Raw genomic sequence first — 18,430 nt, 5'->3', positions numbered from 1 at the left:
ACACACAATCTTTCTTTCTTTCTCTCTCTCTCTCTCTCTCTCCTTTTTTCCTGTTCTGATGCTGTGCACTTGGTTCTCTGTTTTGTCTTGTCAAATTCCTAACTTTATAGAATCTCACCTCTGTCCTCGTTCAGCTTCAGCCAGTTCCATCAGTTCTCCAAACCAAACTCCTAAAGTGCCCGTGCGCAGCCGTAGCATCGACAGATTGAAGACCACTGTATCTTCATCTGACACCAGCTCTCCAGAATCCACACAGGTCTGTTGAAAATTCCTTTTACAAAAGGCTTGTTTTTTTCTTTTTTTGGACAGGTCAGATTAGGGACATGTTATAACCGTTTGCAATCCTAGTCAGCTGCACTATTTATTGCATCAGAACACTTAAATGTTAGTTAAATTTCTTTATTTTTCATTGTAGATAAACATTGGACAATGTCACAGAATACTATTGTAATGATAAGAGCAAGTTGATGTTTCTTTTTAAAGTTTTAATAATCTTTGGTTACTAATTATGCAAGTTAGTAAAAATAATTCCAAAGGGAAGAATAGGTAGACTAAAAAGTCACTTCTTTTCTTAAAAAAGAGTTTTATTTTAGGGTGTCTCCAAACCAAAATTTCAAATACCTCAGAATTTCAGGGTGTTTAAAGCCAAACCTAAATCAGCTTGGATCTAGACTGTGCATTTTAGAAGGTGTACATTATGGCTGTTTGTGTATCTGATCAGAAATCGGCGACACAAAAGCAGTCCCCAAGTCCTGCTGGGAGGCGCCCTCCGTCGCCATCTGTGTCAGCTCGTAGAAGATCTCCGTCCCCTGCTAACTTGGCAAAACGTCCTTCATCTCCCTCTACAGCTAGGTATGTTTAAATCTGTGTTCATCCTAAACCATATTCAAAACAAAATGGGCACTACTTTCTGTGCCACAGGTTTGGTGTCCTGATACTGTCCAGTATGAATGCAGAAGGTGCATATTGTTGCTATGTGTATAAAATCAGTTAAATACTTCAGGCTTTCAGTGAAGCCCTAATAAGTGTTCCTTTCTCTGCAGACAAAATCAAAAGGCCCGTCCACCATCACCTAGTCTATTGAAACAAAGGCCATCATCCCCTACTACAGTCTCCAAACCAGCACCTATTCAACGCCTGCCTCTCACACCAAGTGTTATGAATATTACCAGAAAGAAACCTGAAATGGAGTGCAAACCAAAGGACAATTGCAAAGAAGGAGCAGGACAAGAACATGGCACTTCTCCAACCTCTGAGAGGGAAACTGTCGCAATTGCTGCAAAGACCAAAGAAGGTAGGAGCCTTTAAGTGATCCACTTGTCTATTCCATTTATCTTGATGATGGTCCACTACAGTTCAAAGTTTGATGATAATTACCTATAAATAGCATTAGAGAGATCTTTGTAAGTATGCAAAAAAATTTAAAGCAATCTAGAAGAAACTTACATCTTTTGGAATGGACACAAATTGTGTTCCTGACTGCTTGTAGACACTAAAGAGGACTTGGCAATTCCTGAAAAAGTCCTAGCCAAGTTCCATCTCCTTTCCTAAATTTCTCCAGCATCTCTGGTTTCTTACAGTATTCGTCAGAGTGAGGAAGGGATATCTCTATGGTTGAATAAGAGTACTTGGAGTCAGAATATCTGATTCTGTTTCTGATCTTGCTGCGAAATTCTTGTGTGATCTTGCTTCATGCCTTTCTATCTGGAACGTCTCTGTGCCTTGACTTTTACATGTGTAAAATGGAGATTCATGAGTATTTGTAAAATATTCAGAACTTCTTGGAGAGAAGGCGCTATAGAAGTGAAAAGTATTGATATTCAGTTCTTGTAGTTTCACTGAATACAACTGAATAGTGGTTATTCTACCCAAGAATTGACAGCATTTCAAGGATGAGTGAAACAGTCCCTTTATACTGTAGTTTGTAAAACAATTTGTAGGGGATTTTGGGATGCTTCAGGTTAAAAGATGTTATTTGCAAATTGTTAATTATACAGTAGCTTTATAAATTGCTGGGTTATACCATATATAGTATTCAGTTCATTTGACTAGAGAGCTAAAGGTATTGACTTTTAATCTTGTTTACAGTGTAACTTCTAAACTAAATCCTGTTCGGCTTTGTATATTAGAAATACTGGATTAGATTCTCAAATCCAAGACACACATGCAAAGTGATTTCAAATAGCAGGCAATGCATACAAATTAAAGCACACACTTTTGAAACCTTGTTCTATAAACCAGATACCTGTGAAATTGAGCCAGCTGTCACTTTAAAAATTGTGTGCATATGCCTTAGCCTGGAGGAAAAATCAACAGCTCATTCATCCTAGCATACATGAGACCTAGCTTCCAAATGGTTAGAGACCTGCCTAAATTTTTATTCCAATGTATGTGCAATCGCCAGAGCATCAGGAGACAATGAGCCACACTGCCACACAGAGGAGAATAAAGCAGGCATAATTCTCCCAGGTTGGAAATAAATCTTCTGACCCCATTCATTGTGCCAAATGAGCACATCCTCTACCCCTCCGACCAGGAAGAACACTCTCTACAATCTCCAGAAAAGAATCTGGGAAAGACTTCTGATGAGTATCACATGCACTTCTCTGTGGAGAAGGTCATAGGGGAAACTTAACAGAAAAAGGAGTTTGAACAGGCAACTGGTGGCGATACTGAGGGTGAAAATCCTTCAAATACCATGGGTAAGTGGGATCATATGCCTGATGCATGTCACTGCATGTAAAGATACTTATGAGTGTTCCTGAATGTGTGTAAGTTTGAGGGAATGTCTGAAAATTTCCCTGTGTTAACACTTTAAACTGGGTGTGAAATATGGCAAGAATTTCTTTGGGATCCCGTATGTTGTACTATGCTTTGCACACACACGTTCTTGTGGAAAGATAGCTAGATGTCGTCGTCGTGGTGTCATATGGAGTTGTATACCAATCTTTCAACAGTGTCCCTTGCTCCTAATTATAATAAATGTGTATCTTAGACCTGTCTAGAGCATGAGAAATAGATCAGTAATCCACATCACTGATATTTGATGCCTGCTGTCTGTCCTATTCACAGGTATCTGCCAGTTACTCTTTGGCTTCAGTCATGCATGTTTTCCTTTACAGAATCATCCTTGTCCTTCACAGACCCACCTGCTATATCCTCATCTATCTCTGGGCCTCTCATCTTCTGAAGCTTTACCTTCTCATTGCCAGGACTTTGACCCGCCTTCTCTGCTGCCTCTTCTAAACTGTATTTGGAACTCATCCCTGAATCTCATGTTGCCACTTCTGCTCATTACTTGGGTACTTCTTCTCTCTCTTCCCATGCTAATTTCTAGAACTATATTTACCCAGCTCATCTCCTTCCATCTTGCTCTGCTGCTCACTAGATTATCACTTTCTTTGCAGTCATTGATAGTAGGAGACTGGGAGTAGTTCTCTACCTAACTCTTTGTAGAGTTTATAAGGCAGAGAGATAGTATGGAAGTTGATCAACATAGAGGTGTTTGGTTTCTTTCTTCCTTGTGAGTATGGGGTGTCCACTCCTGTCCAGACAGTCTCCGTGCATGCCCTGCCTGTGAACATGAAGGCAGATCCCTCTGTTCTGGAAAAGTTGTTGCTTCACATTTTCGAAATCATGTGCTATGAAGTTGAAATCAGAGGGCAACAACTGAGGGCAGTGAGTGGCCATCTAGCCAGGCTACCTCACTGCTTTGGCACAATAACATACCCCAACCAGCTCCTGAGGCTTCCGCCCAAAGACACTGGCTTTCACCACCGAGTTGTCCCGTGGCTCCTGAGTTGCTATCAAGTCCTGGGCTCAACCTTAATTTCAAGGTAGCTTTAAGTGTACTTGGTGTCATGGTGTCTGTACTAGCTGCACCATTGTCCCTTCTTGGGGGTCTCACTGAGTGCACCTCTCACAGATGTCAGACCTCAAGCCTTTATCTCTCTGTAGTTCACCCACTTTTAGACTAGAACCTGGGTTAAAGCCCCCGAATTACCAGTTGTGACTACTTCAGCAGGTCGATCCTAGCTCAGATGCTTAGGCCCTGCTTAAGGTGAGACTGCCTACCCCACAGCTCCCATCTCTCTCCCAGTCTGTGTCAGCCCCGTGGCCTGCTGATCATTTTCTCTCTCCCTTTCTGCCAGGGGAACCTTTTTAAACTTTTGATCTTTATGATCGCCTTGGCAAAACAAGTCCTGTTAGCTTTGCTGGTATCTGGCAGTGGCATCTCCCAGTAAAAGCCCCCACTGAATACTTAACTTGGCCTGAAAAGTGTACCTGAGGGGTTGTCTTAGTTCTTAGTCCTTGTTTTGTTTCCTGCCTCAGCCAACCCCCAGCTCCAGTTGGGCTTTAGCTTTGGAGTTAAAGACGACAGCCATCCAAAACTGAACAGGGAAACACATAATAGTCATAACAATAATGCAGGTATCTCCCAATTTGTCACACTTGGATCTTCATGTCACTTTTCCACCTATGGTGGACTTGATTGCCTATCAACACTCCTTGTCTTGCTTGTTTCCTTTTGTGTCTACATTGGTAGGTAGTTAAAATATGCTATTATGCAATAAAACACGTCTTATTTTTCAGTGACTTGGAGCAGTCGTACACAGCTTCTCTTCCTGAGTTAAAAGGCTTGTTTCAACTTAAAAACATAAGAAATGCTCATTCATGAGTTGTCACCTTGTGTGCTATGATGAGTAATAAACTTGAATGTAATAATTATATGTCTGGGTTGTTGAGGAGTCGGAGGGCATAAAAATAAAACAAATAGCCCACATTGAGGTATGGGTGATAACCTTCTGTCTGATGCAGGGGTAGGCAACCTATGGCATGTGTGCAAAAGATGGCACGCGAGCTGATTTTCAGTGGCACTTACACTGCCTGGGTCCTGGCCACCAGTCCGGGGGGCTCTGCATTTTAATTTAAATGAAGCTTCTTAAACATTTTAAAAACCTTATTTACTTTACATACAACAATAGTTAAGTTCTATATTATAGACTTATAGAAAGAGACCTTCTGAAAATGTTAAAATGTATTACCGGCACATGAAACCTTAAATTAGAGTGAATAAATGAAGACTCGGTACAGCACTGCTGAAAGGTTGCCAACCCCTGGTCTAATGCCACACATCACACTGTTTTAGCACAGGTACACATTATCTTAGTGGCTAGGTAAAAAAAACAAATTCCAGTGAGGAGATTGCAGGCTCCTCCTTAGACAGCTGTAATGTGGAACATTCTTCCATCCATCATACAGGAAACTAACTTCACTAGACCTAGGGAGGAGGGTAAACCACCACCAACTCTTCACAAGACAACAGTTCCATGGGCCTGCTTAACACACTCTTTCCACCCCTTAACCCACACAGGTCAAGTAGTGCTGACAGTGAATCCTCAGAGAAGGAGTTGATTGAAGGAATCCTACACACATAATGGGGCTGGAAGTGTCACAATTTCTGCTTCCTTTCAAGGAATGCTTCTTACAATCCACAAGCTAACAGCAAGTGACACCAACAACTGAACAGCAGTCCTGTTGGATTAATTTTAAATCCTGAGCAGCTTGTTTTTAAAAGTACAGCAAAGGAATGAGACGATGGTCAGGAATATCACTATAGGAAAACAGCACACAAAGCTACAATGGGAGAACATTGCTAATGCATGTGTTCATGTTGGGGGGCCCATTCTGTAACGATTAAATCTGTCTAAAACTCTGGCTCTGGGTACATGGAATATGTGACATAGGAATATAAGAAGTGCATCATCTTCCATCCCCACTGATGCGAAGACAGAGGAGGATTATACAGGCCCTCTGAAGAAGCACTTTCCTGAGTTGGAAAATGACCTCTTTTGCTCTACAGACGCAAGAAACTCCAAGTAGTGCAGATGGAGGAATTGAGCAAGACAAAGATCATGGAAGACTTAAATTTTGCCCCGAAACTGACCACATACAATTCAGGTACCCACGTGTCTGCATACTTTACCCGTGCACCAAATGATGTTGGTACATGCATATCTGAGACTTTGGGTATTCCAAAGTTTGTACATTCACTACTGCATGCCCAGAAATGTGTGCTCCTAATCTTGAGTGCACAGAGTGAGTTTTATGTTGAAATCCTTACAGAAAACTATGATCTACCTTCAAGAGGGAAAATACACATCTTTCATCTCTCCCACCCTGCGGGCTTCTCATCTTCTTCCTATTTCCTTCTCCATCCTGATTTATCACAATAATCTGCTATTCCGAACACTACTGTGACTGGTTTCCTTTATCTTTTTGATACTGTGTACTCAGACAGTATTTTATGTGGAAGCGTGTAGCTTGTAATCCTAAAATGGTATTGCCTCAGGTAGAGATTTTACACTGAGGGCCTGCATTCTTCATGGGAATATATAGTCAGGCTCAGTTTTGTGATAGGTTTGCCCAAGTTTAAGGATTGATTATTGATGGCATCGCTGTTTTATTGACTTGGCTTTGTGTATAAACAGAGCAGGTGTAAGAATCCCGTTGTCTTAGCAGCTGCTGCTATTGTTTATATTATAATAGTGCCTAGATCAGGGCCCATTGTGCTAGGTGCTGTACAGACTTGTAGTAAGAAACAGTACCTTCCTCAGACAGCTTATGATGCCTACAGATGAGGCAGATCAAGGGTGGCAAGGGAACAGGCACAGAGCTGAAATGACTTGCCTGATGTCAGACAGCATGCTAGTGATAGAGCTGCGATTAGCACCCAGGTGTCTTGACTCCCAGTCCAGTGTCCTATACATTAGCCCGCAGCAGCCAGACTTCATGACCAGAAGCGAACAACCCCTTACCTCCGTAGGTTTGCATCCCCAGGTCCATTTCAAAAACGTCAGTGCCTGATGCACGCAATAGCTTCTCGGTGAGGTTTAGAAAGCTGACTCTTTGCCCATACATGCTGTGCTCTGTGTATTATCAACTTAAGTGTTTTCTTTCCCAATGTTTCATACAACAAATAGCTTAAGATTATTTGAAGGAAAATACTTTCCCATAGTATTGTTTTTAATGGAGTCAATCTTCCTGCTATGCATACAAAGCTTTTATTTGAGAAGGTAGATGATTGGTACCAGAACCAGTCTTTGCACCTGTCCTGACTGCTCTCCTGTGCAATTTGGGAGGTAGGTATGTGCAGAGGGATGGTCTGTGTGGTTTGGTGTTGCTTGGGGAGTTTGAGTATTTTGGTATTCTTTGGATTGCCTTGTTTCTAGGTTTGGCAATGATATAGTTTTATTCTTGCTTGTACGGTATGATTGCATTTCTTAAATCAAAGGTAGTAAAAGCCCTGGAGAGGCTCTGGAGATTGTATAAATCTTAAATACATAGAAAAAAACTCTCCAGCAATGCCAGCTGGGGAATTGGAATCCTGTGTACACACTTACGCTCCCTCAGTTTTGCAAGCACAATTTTTGTGCACAAACTTTGTATTGACTCTACAGCTGTATAAGTGCCGTTGATGCTTTCATGCTACAGTTTGTAGACAATGACTTCACATTCACACTCCATACCCAGCTCATGGAAAATCTTTCCCACTGTACTGTCTTAAACTTATAAAAAGTGGCTGAATTTCACATAAATTGGCCCATTATATTGAAGTAATGTTTTTTTTTTTTCAGGCTAGAAGCGAAATACTTTTGTCAGTACATTGATTTTGATGCTTATTGAAATAAGTCTAATATTTGTAACATTTGAAGAATTTTCCAATTGTTAATCGTTTGGACTTGAAGGATTTATCAGTGTTACACCTGCAGTTGTCTGCCCCTATGTAAGGATGTTAAAAATAAATTAAGGGAAGAATCTCGGCTAGTATTAATTGGCATAGGCATATTGCCTTCAGTGGAACTGTGCTGATTTACAGCCACTGAAAATCAGGCCCTAAATGTTCTCAAGGTCAGACATCAGTTACATTAAAACCAGTTAAACTTCAAGAAGATGGGGATAATTCCTAAAAACAAGAGGGTTGTTTACAGTATAAATTAGTCAAGTAGCTTTTCAGAATATTTTTATGAACATATTTCTTGTACTCAAACACCGCGGGTGAGGGGTTGTAAAAGAGAGTTTGGCTGTGCCCGTAGGCCTTGTAATATATTATAACTGTGGATATTATATAAGAAGTGTGATTAGAGATGTTTTGATCTCCATGTAAAATGAGAATGTAGCAATGTCATTGTGTGGACATGATTTAAGATCTTAGTGTGTTGTCCTTTAGTTGATTTTGTCTGATAAAACAAAAGCATAGTTGTTAATATTCTAAAAATACTGCTAATTTTGGAAAATGGATTTTTAAAACTGATACTTCCTCTTTTAGTCCAGAATATGTTTGTCCTGTTCATTATAAGGAAGACTAACAAGCTTATTGCTCATACAATAATATTTCTCCAGATTTTTTTAAAAGCACTAATAGAATATTCTTTGAAGGTTACGCAGTTATATTAGTTTTTGGAAATATTCTTTTCATTATTATGATTATTACAGCATTATTTGTAGCAGAGATGCATGTGTATTTGGGAATGGTTGCTTATGAGGTGTGGTTCCTTTGAGAGATCAGGAAGTGGAACCAGGAGGCGGAGGAGAAGACACTGCGATGGGGGTTATGAGGAAGAGAAACCTAGAGGGGATGCCAGTCAGACCCCTGGAATAAAGTTTGTTCTTGTTTGCATTTAAATGGAGTGGTCTTCAAATTATTGGAATACCACAATGCACTTTCAGTAGTTACATTATCTGAAAACAGCCAAAGATGTATTGGTGGAAGGAGTTAGTGTAGTATATCTGCAATGTAAATAAGGTAATGGGCTCCTATTGTTGCTTTCTTTCAACTGTTTAGGATTTTCTTCCAGTTTCTCTGTGTGTTGAATACAGAGTGCTTTGATTGACTGGTTGAGTACTTACGTTAATGATGATAGGGCAGTTGGACAAAGCAGTGTTACTCACCTCTTATATCACAGTGGTGAAGGCGTGTTTTGAAGTGGATGGTACTATATAACCACCTTCTTTCAAATTACAGAATCTAGTAGCAAAAATATTCCAGGAACCACAACAGCCGAAGAAGCTGCTAAAATCTTAGCAGAGAAACGACGTCTTGCACGGGAGCAAAGAGAGCGTGAAGACCAGGAAAGAATTCAGAGAGAAGAGGAGGAAAGGTAACTTGTAAATACAGGAAAACAATATTTTCTGTGATGCAAATTTGATTGGCATGTAAACCTGGCTGGCATGTATTGTAGCTATACGTGCGAGACTCTACAGAGAGGCAGGTACATATGGCAGAGTTTGCTGGAAATACGTATCCTTGTGAATGTCAGAGGTCTGTGTGAAATGGGATGTCACTTTCTAGGCAGACTGCTTCTCTTTCTTTCAAGTCTCCAGTGATTCTACTACTAAAAATATAAGAGATGCTTCTTACTCCAGTTACATTTAATTTATGGTGGTTCTTTCAAAAGTTTACAGCTGAACGATGACTTAATATAGCTCTGAAACTTTACTATGCAGAAGAAAAATGCTGCTTTTAACAATCTTATTTTAAATTAAACAAGCACACAAATGGTTTCCCTAACTTGTCAAATCTTTTTAAACTTCCCTTTATTTTTTTGAAGTTTACCTTTAACACAGTACTGTGCTGTACTGTATTTGGTTTTTTTTTTTGTCTCTGCTACTTGATTGTGTTCTTCCAGTTCCAAATGAGGTGTGTGGTTGACCAGACAGTTTGTAACTCTTAGGTTCTACTGTATTCCTCTTAAACTCTTCTTTGGCAAGTTTGGGAGACATGTTGACTTCTAGGTTCCCAGTTTAAATTCATCCCAGATTGATGATGACTGAGATGCCACATGATGGTTGGCAGGTAGCCTGCATGCAATGCATTTCTCTTATTAGTCCAGTTCTCAGTGGACAAGTGTCCACATCACCAGAACAGCTGGCACCCTTTTTGACAGTATCATAGAAATGTAGGACTGGAAGGGATCTCAATAGGTCATGTAGTCCAGCTCTCTGTACTGAGGCTGGACTATTATCTGTTATCACTAGTGTCCAAAGAATTAACTGTCCAGGAAGGATGAGTTACCTTTCTGTTCCTCCAGCTCACAGTTGAAAGAGACACTGGTGGGATGGCGCTGTTCGTAAACTTTTACAGTTTGCTGCTTAATGTTTATCTCTTCTATGGCTAGACAGGGTGGATGCCACTTAATAGCAACATTTTCCAGGAATCAATCCCATCCTGTTGACTTTAATGTTAACGAGATTCAGATATTGGCAACAGCATGCCACTTATTGAAAACTTTTTTTGGAAGAAAGGCCCTGGCTGCCATCAAGGAAGCACTGGGACATGACTTCCCTGCAGCTGGACCTCACCCCATCCCAGCACTTCCTTCCTCGGCTACAGTCCCATAAATCTATGTGCAACCCTGGACCACACAAGAAATAAGAGGCAGGGACCTCAGCATCTCCACCCAATGGGGTAACCTCTGCTGGAGTCCCAGTTCTGTTTGCTGGGAAGGGGGCTGTGGCAGGGCAATGTGGGTGGCTGCAGCCTGGATGCCAGGGCTTTCCATGGGGAGCAGGAGTGCTTGGGGTGGGGGAGGTCCATGGAGCTGCATGTACCTCTTCCTGCTGCTGCTCTGCCTGCAGCTTCCCTTCCCCATGTAAGCCCTGGCTTTTGGACTGCAACCTCTTCCTGGCTGCTGCTCTGCTCACAACCAAGTTGGCAAGACGTGTCCCAGTATTTCCTTCCCTAGCTGCAGCCCCACAAACCTGCCTTCAGCTTACTGGTAACTGCCAATTAATGGCAACTTTTTTGCTGGTAACCCCTTGGTTGTTGGCAATAAGTGGAATCTTCTATAGCTGTCTGTGAGTTTGGATATGTGTACACTGCAGCTGGGAGTGTGCCTCCCAACTCAGGTAGACAGACCTGCCCTAGCTCCATCAAAGTAGTGTGCTAAAAATAGCAGTGTGGATGTTGTGGCTCTGCTAGCTGCCCAAGAGCAAGCCCGCCTGATCCCCTGGGTCCAAGCCTGTGTTACTAGCCCTGTGGCAATGTCCACGCTGTTATGTACAGCATGCTCCCAGCTGCAGTGTAGACCTACCCTTTGGCATCTTTTACAAGCTTTAAACTCTCACACTTCAAATAAATAATATCCAGTGTGTAATCCATTTCTTGGAAATACTAGGAGCAGAGAAGAAGAAATGGTAAAGAAAATGATTGAAGATAAAGCACAAAGAGAGGAGGAACTCCGCAGACTGGAGGAAGAAAAAAGGCTTGATAATGAAGAACAGCAAAGACAAGCTGAAGAGAGAGTTCGCAAAGAACAGGAGGAGCAGGAAAAACTAGTAGGTTTAACAGGTTTACTTGCTAGATGTAGAACATGACTCTGATTGTTAACTAATTCTTTTTAGATCCTGAATCAGTTCACATTGGAAAATGCCCAGTCATAAAGGGACATAGGATACCATAGATAAAACTATTGAAATCTTCCTAAATTGTGTGGCTTTTGAGTCTGGGAAAGAAGCAAATATTTCATAACCATTTAGTCATGTTCAGTGCACTGGTGGCTGAAAGCTGCTTAGTAGGTAAGATGCAAGGAACTTTGTAAAAGCAAAAGTATAATAAACTTCTTCATAATCTTCTTGGGGCCACTTACAGAGCTTCCTGTTTTAAAAGATCAGAGAGGAGTCTGGGGCACCTTGTGCGAGGTAACTTCTCTATAAAAGGTAATGGTAATAGCTAAAAGACTGATACAGCAGATTTTAAAATACTTCTTAGTGTATGTGCAATGTGCCTCGGGTGGCTCGTGACCAGGATTCATCACCGAATTTGGTCCAGTGGTTGGATCATTAGCTTTCCTGGGCCAGGTGCTAGCACGCAGTGTGACATGAATGCTGATCCATGGCCCCCAAAAACTATGAATGAAAATACTAACAACCCCTAAATATAGCCTTTCATGGATAATTAATGTCTATATAGCCTGGAAAAGGTATCCTTCCTAATGAATGAAAGAAATTACATTTTTCATGCTATATGGACCTTGTTCAGTGTATGGTGAATTTATAACCGCTATTTGTATCTATGGTATATATTGTGTCTGTAACTATTGTATAAATTTTTCATTCTCCGTCTCTGTCATACTTTACTGTTCTGAACAATTGTTATAAAAATAAGCTAGTGTTAAGAATCCTGTTATCTCCCCATCAAGGCTTGCAGTCATAGTGAGAAGCAGATTCCGTTATAATAGGAGCACTAAGATATTCAGTGCCAACTATCTTAAATAGAAATATCTGACTGCAATGTCTTGAATTAATTTTGCTATATTTGCAATTTAACTGCTTTCCTCATGGTTTCTAAAGTATCTTCCTTAAATGGACCTTCATTCTGAAGTACTGGTTAAACTAACTATTCAGATAGCTCTGGGGCCATCTAAAAAACTTGAATAATCATTTAACTAAATATTTTTTCTGTGAATTTCAGAATCAGGTGGCAAATCTGTAATTCAGATTTTCAGGATTAGGATAATATGTATTTACATGTACTGCACACCAGATGCTTAAGTGGTGGTATGAATCATTTATTTCATCTACAAAATAACCATTGATAAAATAGCTCTCTTGACACCTTAAAATTGATTTATGTATTGGATCCCATATTCTCTGCCTTAATTTTAGAGAGAGGAAGCTGAAGCAAAAGCCCAAGAAGAAGCTGAAAGACAACGGCAGGAGCGAGAGAGAATTATGCAGCAAAATATGCAGGAGAGACTTGAAAGGAAAAAGGTGCATAGTTCTTGCTTTCAAGCCTTTAAGTGAGCCTGAAGTGTGTTGAGACTCTAATGTTAAAGCAATTTGGTGAATAAAGTTAAACAAACGATCTGAACTGGGAACAGTCGCATGTATTTGAATAAATCAAATTGTGTTTTTAAATGTATATTTTTGGTTTCTATTCTAAAAAATGACAATTTAAAGTGGTAAATAGAGTAAGGAATTTTTAAATCCTTTTAAATACAAAAGTTGATACAAGAAGCCAAATGATCAAAGTTCAGCCTTTTTCATGTTGTGACAAATTCACTTTTTTTTGCTTTAACAGAGAATTGAAGAAATAATGAAAAGAACTCGGAAGTCAGATCAGAATGAAGCCAAGGTACTTGTTTATATGTGACATTATATAGATTCAAGGAGTTCTCGTGTTTTGCTTTCAGAACCTTTCCATTAAATGCTTCACTTTCAGAAAAATAACATACATCTTTATGTTCTGTTCAACTGAAATGAAATGGCTTCCAGCCATAGCACAAGGATCCTGTGCAATGACTGATAGTAACTCTCAGTATACTCAGGGCAATTATTAGATACTCCTGAGGGTCTCTGCAGCATGTAAGCTGGATGTACATCTTTTAAAATGTATTGAATCATGGCCTATGTGATAATATGTGGGCAGTTCACAATAAATATTGGGGGGTGGTGGTGTTACTTACAACAGTTTAAGTTAGCAGTAATACAGATTTCTGTTACAGAATGAAGAGAAGTCTGCTAATGAGGCTGAAGAGGAAGAGGATGCTGAAGAGGAGGAAGAGTTGAGCCTTGAAAAAACATATCAACCAGGTAAACAGCGTTTGGTAAATGAGGTCCAAAGTGCTTAAAATCACTTATACTCTAAAGCAGGGTAGTCATTGTCTTAATGGGATCCGAACTCCCTAATAAACAAAGGATTTTATTTCTTCACTCATCCTCTGAAAGGCCCTACTCCATTTTCAGCAGTTGGCAATATTTACTGTAATTTTCATGCTGATGTATGATGTTTTGAGTACACCACTTCCACAATTGCCATGGAAGCATTGTGCATAAAAATGAGAATAGATTATTTATTCCATTGTGTGGAGAAGAGGCAAAATTGTTAACTAAAAATGTATGATTTGAAAATGACTATGCAATAAAAATGTTTTAGATTTGTTTTGGCACTTTAAAAATACATGTATTATTCCATATCATTATAGTCAATTTCCCATTAGAGATGTTTGTTTTATGAGCCTGTATGTTCAGAACATTCCAGGTAGGAGAGAGACCAGTTAGTCATTTATTTGTGTGTTGTTAATTTGGAATAGGAGCTATAATATATTGCAGCTCTCTTTCTTTCAGAAAAGATAAATGGTGTTGATCTGTCTCAAGAAATCAAGGTGCAGAGAAAATATAGTTCTGAGTTTGCATGTGATTTGACTTCTACAGAATCTTCAATGCAAGATATGTCAAAAATGGAGGCAGATGAAGTACTTATAAATGGAGATGAGCAAGACCTTTATCAGAAGAAGAAGAATGAGGGGTCTTTGCATGTTATGCAGCTAAAGGATTACAGGTGAGCCTTTGTGATGGTGTCCTAATGTAAAGGTTGCATCTGATTGTCATTTATGTAATAAATCCTTAAATACACTTCATATAGTTTGTGGCTAGTACTGATCATAGATTGCCAAAAATTTAATTTGAGACTGTCCAGTTTTGTTGTAGTTGTCAGGAAACATCTGATTTACTCTAGGCAAAACTTCAAGTTAGTATTTAAAAAATGATATATGCCACTTTAAATATATAAAACATAAAAATAAATTATAAAATAAAATATAAATTATTCCTTCTTGTATAATTATACATTGTTGTATTTTGGAGCTGATTGTGATTCTTCTCAATCTAATTTGAGTCTGGAGTAACACTAATGAAGTCAGTGGAGATATGCTCAGTGTAAATCTGGTGTGAAATTGAACCAGCCCACAGCTGATCAGTTAATTTGATGTACAGAAACTAAATCCAGAGATTTTGTTAGTTTGCTTCAGAACTTACTAAAGCATCAGTATCTTGATAAAGAAAAATATCAGTTTAAAACTTTCCGTTATGAATCAGTGCCCACTGCCTCAAGTGCATTGCATGATCACACTGTCAGTTTGCTATTTAATGCATAAGCTGCTTGTTTTTGATAGTGCCATGTCAATAACAGTGGTGGTGGTAAGTGGACTGAGATGTTGCCAAACAAACAGAAACATGGCTAACTTACTGGTAAACAAAGCAACAACCTAAATTGTTTTCCCTGAGGTTGGATGACAGTTTGTTACTAAATCCCCAAACAAGAATAGAGCAAGGATCGGCAACCTTTCAGAAGTGGTGTGCCGAATCTTCATTTAGTCACTGTAATTTAAGGTTTCGCGTGCCAGTAATACATTTTAACGTTTTTAGAAGGCCTTTTTCTATAAGTTTATAATAATAACTGAACTATTGTTGTATGTAAAGTAAATAACGTTTAAAATGTTTAAGCAGCTTCATTTAAAATTAAATTAAAATGCACAGCCCCCCGGACTGGTGGCCAGGACCCAGGCAGTGTGAGTGCCACTGAAATCAGCTCGCATGCCGCCTTCAGCACCTATACCATAGGTTGCCTACCCCTGGAATAGGGAGAAGGGAGAGTATCTACACGATTCTCTAAGACACCTTCAATTCAGCTAAAACAGTATTAAAAACTAATACTAAAATTCCCACCAAGTGAAGTTTTTAACAATACATTTCTCATTTTCATCTTTTTTTTTTAAAGAGAGAATTTCCATCCAGTCCTCGGAAGAATCTCTAGATTCATGGGCAATTCTGTTTGCTTGTCCAAATCCTAATGATGCTTTAGAATTTGCACTGTGAAAATTCTCTGATATTAAATTAAGTTTCTGTTCTTGCCACATGTGTCTAGTGACTGCATATAAAATGTTAATGTTTCATGACTTCAGAAATGAATTGAAACTGATGGTTTGAATATAACACTTTTACAGAGTAGTCTGTGACTCAGTAAATGCTTGTGCTTATCAGAAATGAATCTGAAAACAAAGCAGAAACACAGACTATTAAAGCAGGGACATAGATCCTGTGACTTTTTTATACCAATTCTGTGGAGTTGTGCTCTTATCTGATGGTTATTGGTGCAGAAGTGACTGAATGGATCTTGTTGCAGTTGTTCCTTCTGATCTGATTTCTATAACAATCGCATGGCAGGTAGGGCAGCTTATCCCAAAAAATATTCTTTGGGGAGAATATGGGGATTTCTAACTGGCTGACCTCTTTTCTATTGGTAAATAAGGGTCAGGGGTCCAGCATTCTTAACAAATGTGTTTGTTCTTTCTCCAGTCCTTCAGCAAAAGAAATGGTTATCCAGGATTCAGAAATATTACACGTTAATAAAGCTGATCGTACGATTGGACTTATACAGAATCTCAATGGAAAATCTAATGCATGGACTTTTGAAGAAATTATTGATCTTGGAGTACATTCCAAGTCAACCAAACTGAGTTCAGACAGCATCACTGCTGATAACTGTAATGAAAACTTGAATGATGCTGCTACAGTTCTTTCTAGTCCAAAATTGGCATTTGAGGACGATGGCACAGTGAATTCCTTGACCAAACCTATAGAGACTGCATCAGGTAATGTATGCTGTTTTCCCTTCTACCTCCTGCTTCCACTAAATTAAGGTCGCTTTGTTCAATATTTACTGTATATTTGTGCCTTTTTTTTTTTGAGAATCTCTCATTCTCTAAACTAGCAACAGGCTCTTACTGTTGTGCTTGTTGTTTTCCTTTTGTCAGAGGAATAACTAGTCGATGACTTTTGAAGGGACTTAGCTGCTACAGCTAGTTAACACACCCGCTGAGTGCTCTTCTAAAAGTACAGCTCAATCACTATGAAGCCTCTGCACCTCCCTCAAGGACTACAACTTTTCTATTGTATTGTTTTTTGATTTGTTGTTTTTGTTCTTAAATCTCTTAAATGATTACAGTGATCTTTTCTTTTAAAAAAAAGATAATTTTTTGAAATGTTGCTGGTTACTATTAAACCCTTCTTGAGCTAGACCTCTCTGACTTAAGCCCTTCCACTTAAGTATATTCTTGTCCTTTGCTGGGGCTGAGCTGTTCTGAGTCTTAAAAATTACCTCTTCTAAGGCTGTAGGGCTTTTAGCTACTTGGCACTTGTGGCAGGACAATCGTCCACTTGACACCTGTTTTTTTTATTGTAAAATAATAATATTAATTCTTCATTTTGTGGGAGAACATAAGAATGGCCGTACTGGGTCAGTCCAAAGGTCCATCTAGCCCAGTATCCTGTCTGCCGACAGTGGCCAATGCCAGGTGTCCCAGAGGGAATGAACCTAACAGGTAATGATCAAGTGATCTCTCTCTCTCTCCTGCCATCCATCTCCACCCTCTGACAAACAGAAGCTAGGGATACCATTCCTTACCCATCCTGGCTAATAGCCATTAATGGACTTTACCTCCATGAATTTATCTAGTTCTTTTTTAAACGCTGTTATAGTCCTAGCCTTCACAACTTCCTCAGGCAAGGAGTTCCACAAGTTGACACTGCAAGCTTAAGGCTGTGTGAGCTTGACTACACATGACAGTAGGCATACTCTTGGTGCTAGTGCTGAATGAAAGATGTTCCATTAATATGGGGATAAAATGAACAACATGTTTGTTTCTAGAGCAAATGATTATTTGATTAATATTGTGCACTTGATGCATTTCATTTAAGAATAGTCTTGTACATCTTTGAGGTAGACATTGTACTGATTTTATAGATGAGTGGACAGAAGTTGAGAGTTGCCCATGGTCACACTGTGAATTAGTGATAGAGGTGGGAAAAGAACCCAAGAGTCCTGACTCCCAGTCCTCCCCTCTAAACACTAGACAATAAGCAGTAGGGAGGAAGTGTTAACTGTGTTGTGCTTTGCTGGACTGGAACTGTGATTTCTTCCCGGTAAACTCAGTACAGAATGCATTGATTTTTAAAAGTTGTTGGTTGGAGATCTGTAATGCAGAGACCACTATATCAAAACCAGTGTTTCATCCCGAGCAAACTTCTGAGGTTATTGAAACAAAATCTTAATTGCACAAACAGGTTTACAGAAACCAGAGTCTACAGACATCAAGTTGACAGGCCTGAGTGTGAAGTGTGAGGGAGAGAAGAATTACCAGTCTAATAGTGGGAATCCTCCAAAAGTTGTTGTCTTATCACAGATCATTTGTAGTTATCCATGTCCATGACTGATCATTAGGGTGGTGAGTCAGAGACTTGAGTGAAACTAGCTGATATAGAACCAATTTTTGCCCCAGATCCCTAAGTGGCCCCCTCAGGGATTGAACTCACAACCCGGGGTTTAGCAGGCCAATGCTCAAACCACTGAGCTATCCGTCCCCCACAACTCATGTGGACAAGTGTTCATAATGGAAAAGCTGTGTAGTGGAAATGGGGTGATTACACTACCTGAGTCATCTCTTCAGACATGACACAAAAATTAGAGCGTTTAACATTTCCAAACTCCTCATAGCTGTCTGCTGTGTCCAGTTCCCAGAGGAGAGATGTCCATGTTTGTGTATGTGTTTCATGTACTTGTCACATACAGGTCTGTCTCATCTCACGCTGG

General features: G+C 39.6%; 1 protein-coding gene across 1 annotated transcript in view; it reads left to right on the top strand.

Annotated features, from left to right (window-relative positions):
• Positions 1 to 18,430, top strand: part of MAP7D3 (MAP7 domain containing 3) — a 59,022-nt gene that overhangs the window by 38,374 nt on the left and 2,218 nt on the right. The window contains 10 exon segments of the mRNA XM_050964410.1: positions 111 to 256; positions 722 to 852; positions 1,044 to 1,294; positions 9,026 to 9,161; positions 11,178 to 11,337; positions 12,667 to 12,771; positions 13,082 to 13,135; positions 13,506 to 13,593; positions 14,128 to 14,341; positions 16,138 to 16,433. Coding sequence (XP_050820367.1) covers positions 111 to 256; positions 722 to 852; positions 1,044 to 1,294; positions 9,026 to 9,161; positions 11,178 to 11,337; positions 12,667 to 12,771; positions 13,082 to 13,135; positions 13,506 to 13,593; positions 14,128 to 14,341; positions 16,138 to 16,433 — 1,581 coding nt within the window.

Source organism: Gopherus flavomarginatus, chromosome 8 (genome assembly GCF_025201925.1).
Source record: "Gopherus flavomarginatus isolate rGopFla2 chromosome 8, rGopFla2.mat.asm, whole genome shotgun sequence".
In the NCBI taxonomy this organism is placed as follows: Eukaryota; Metazoa; Chordata; order Testudines; family Testudinidae; genus Gopherus; species Gopherus flavomarginatus.
This window is presented reverse-complemented; position numbering and strand designations above follow the sequence as displayed.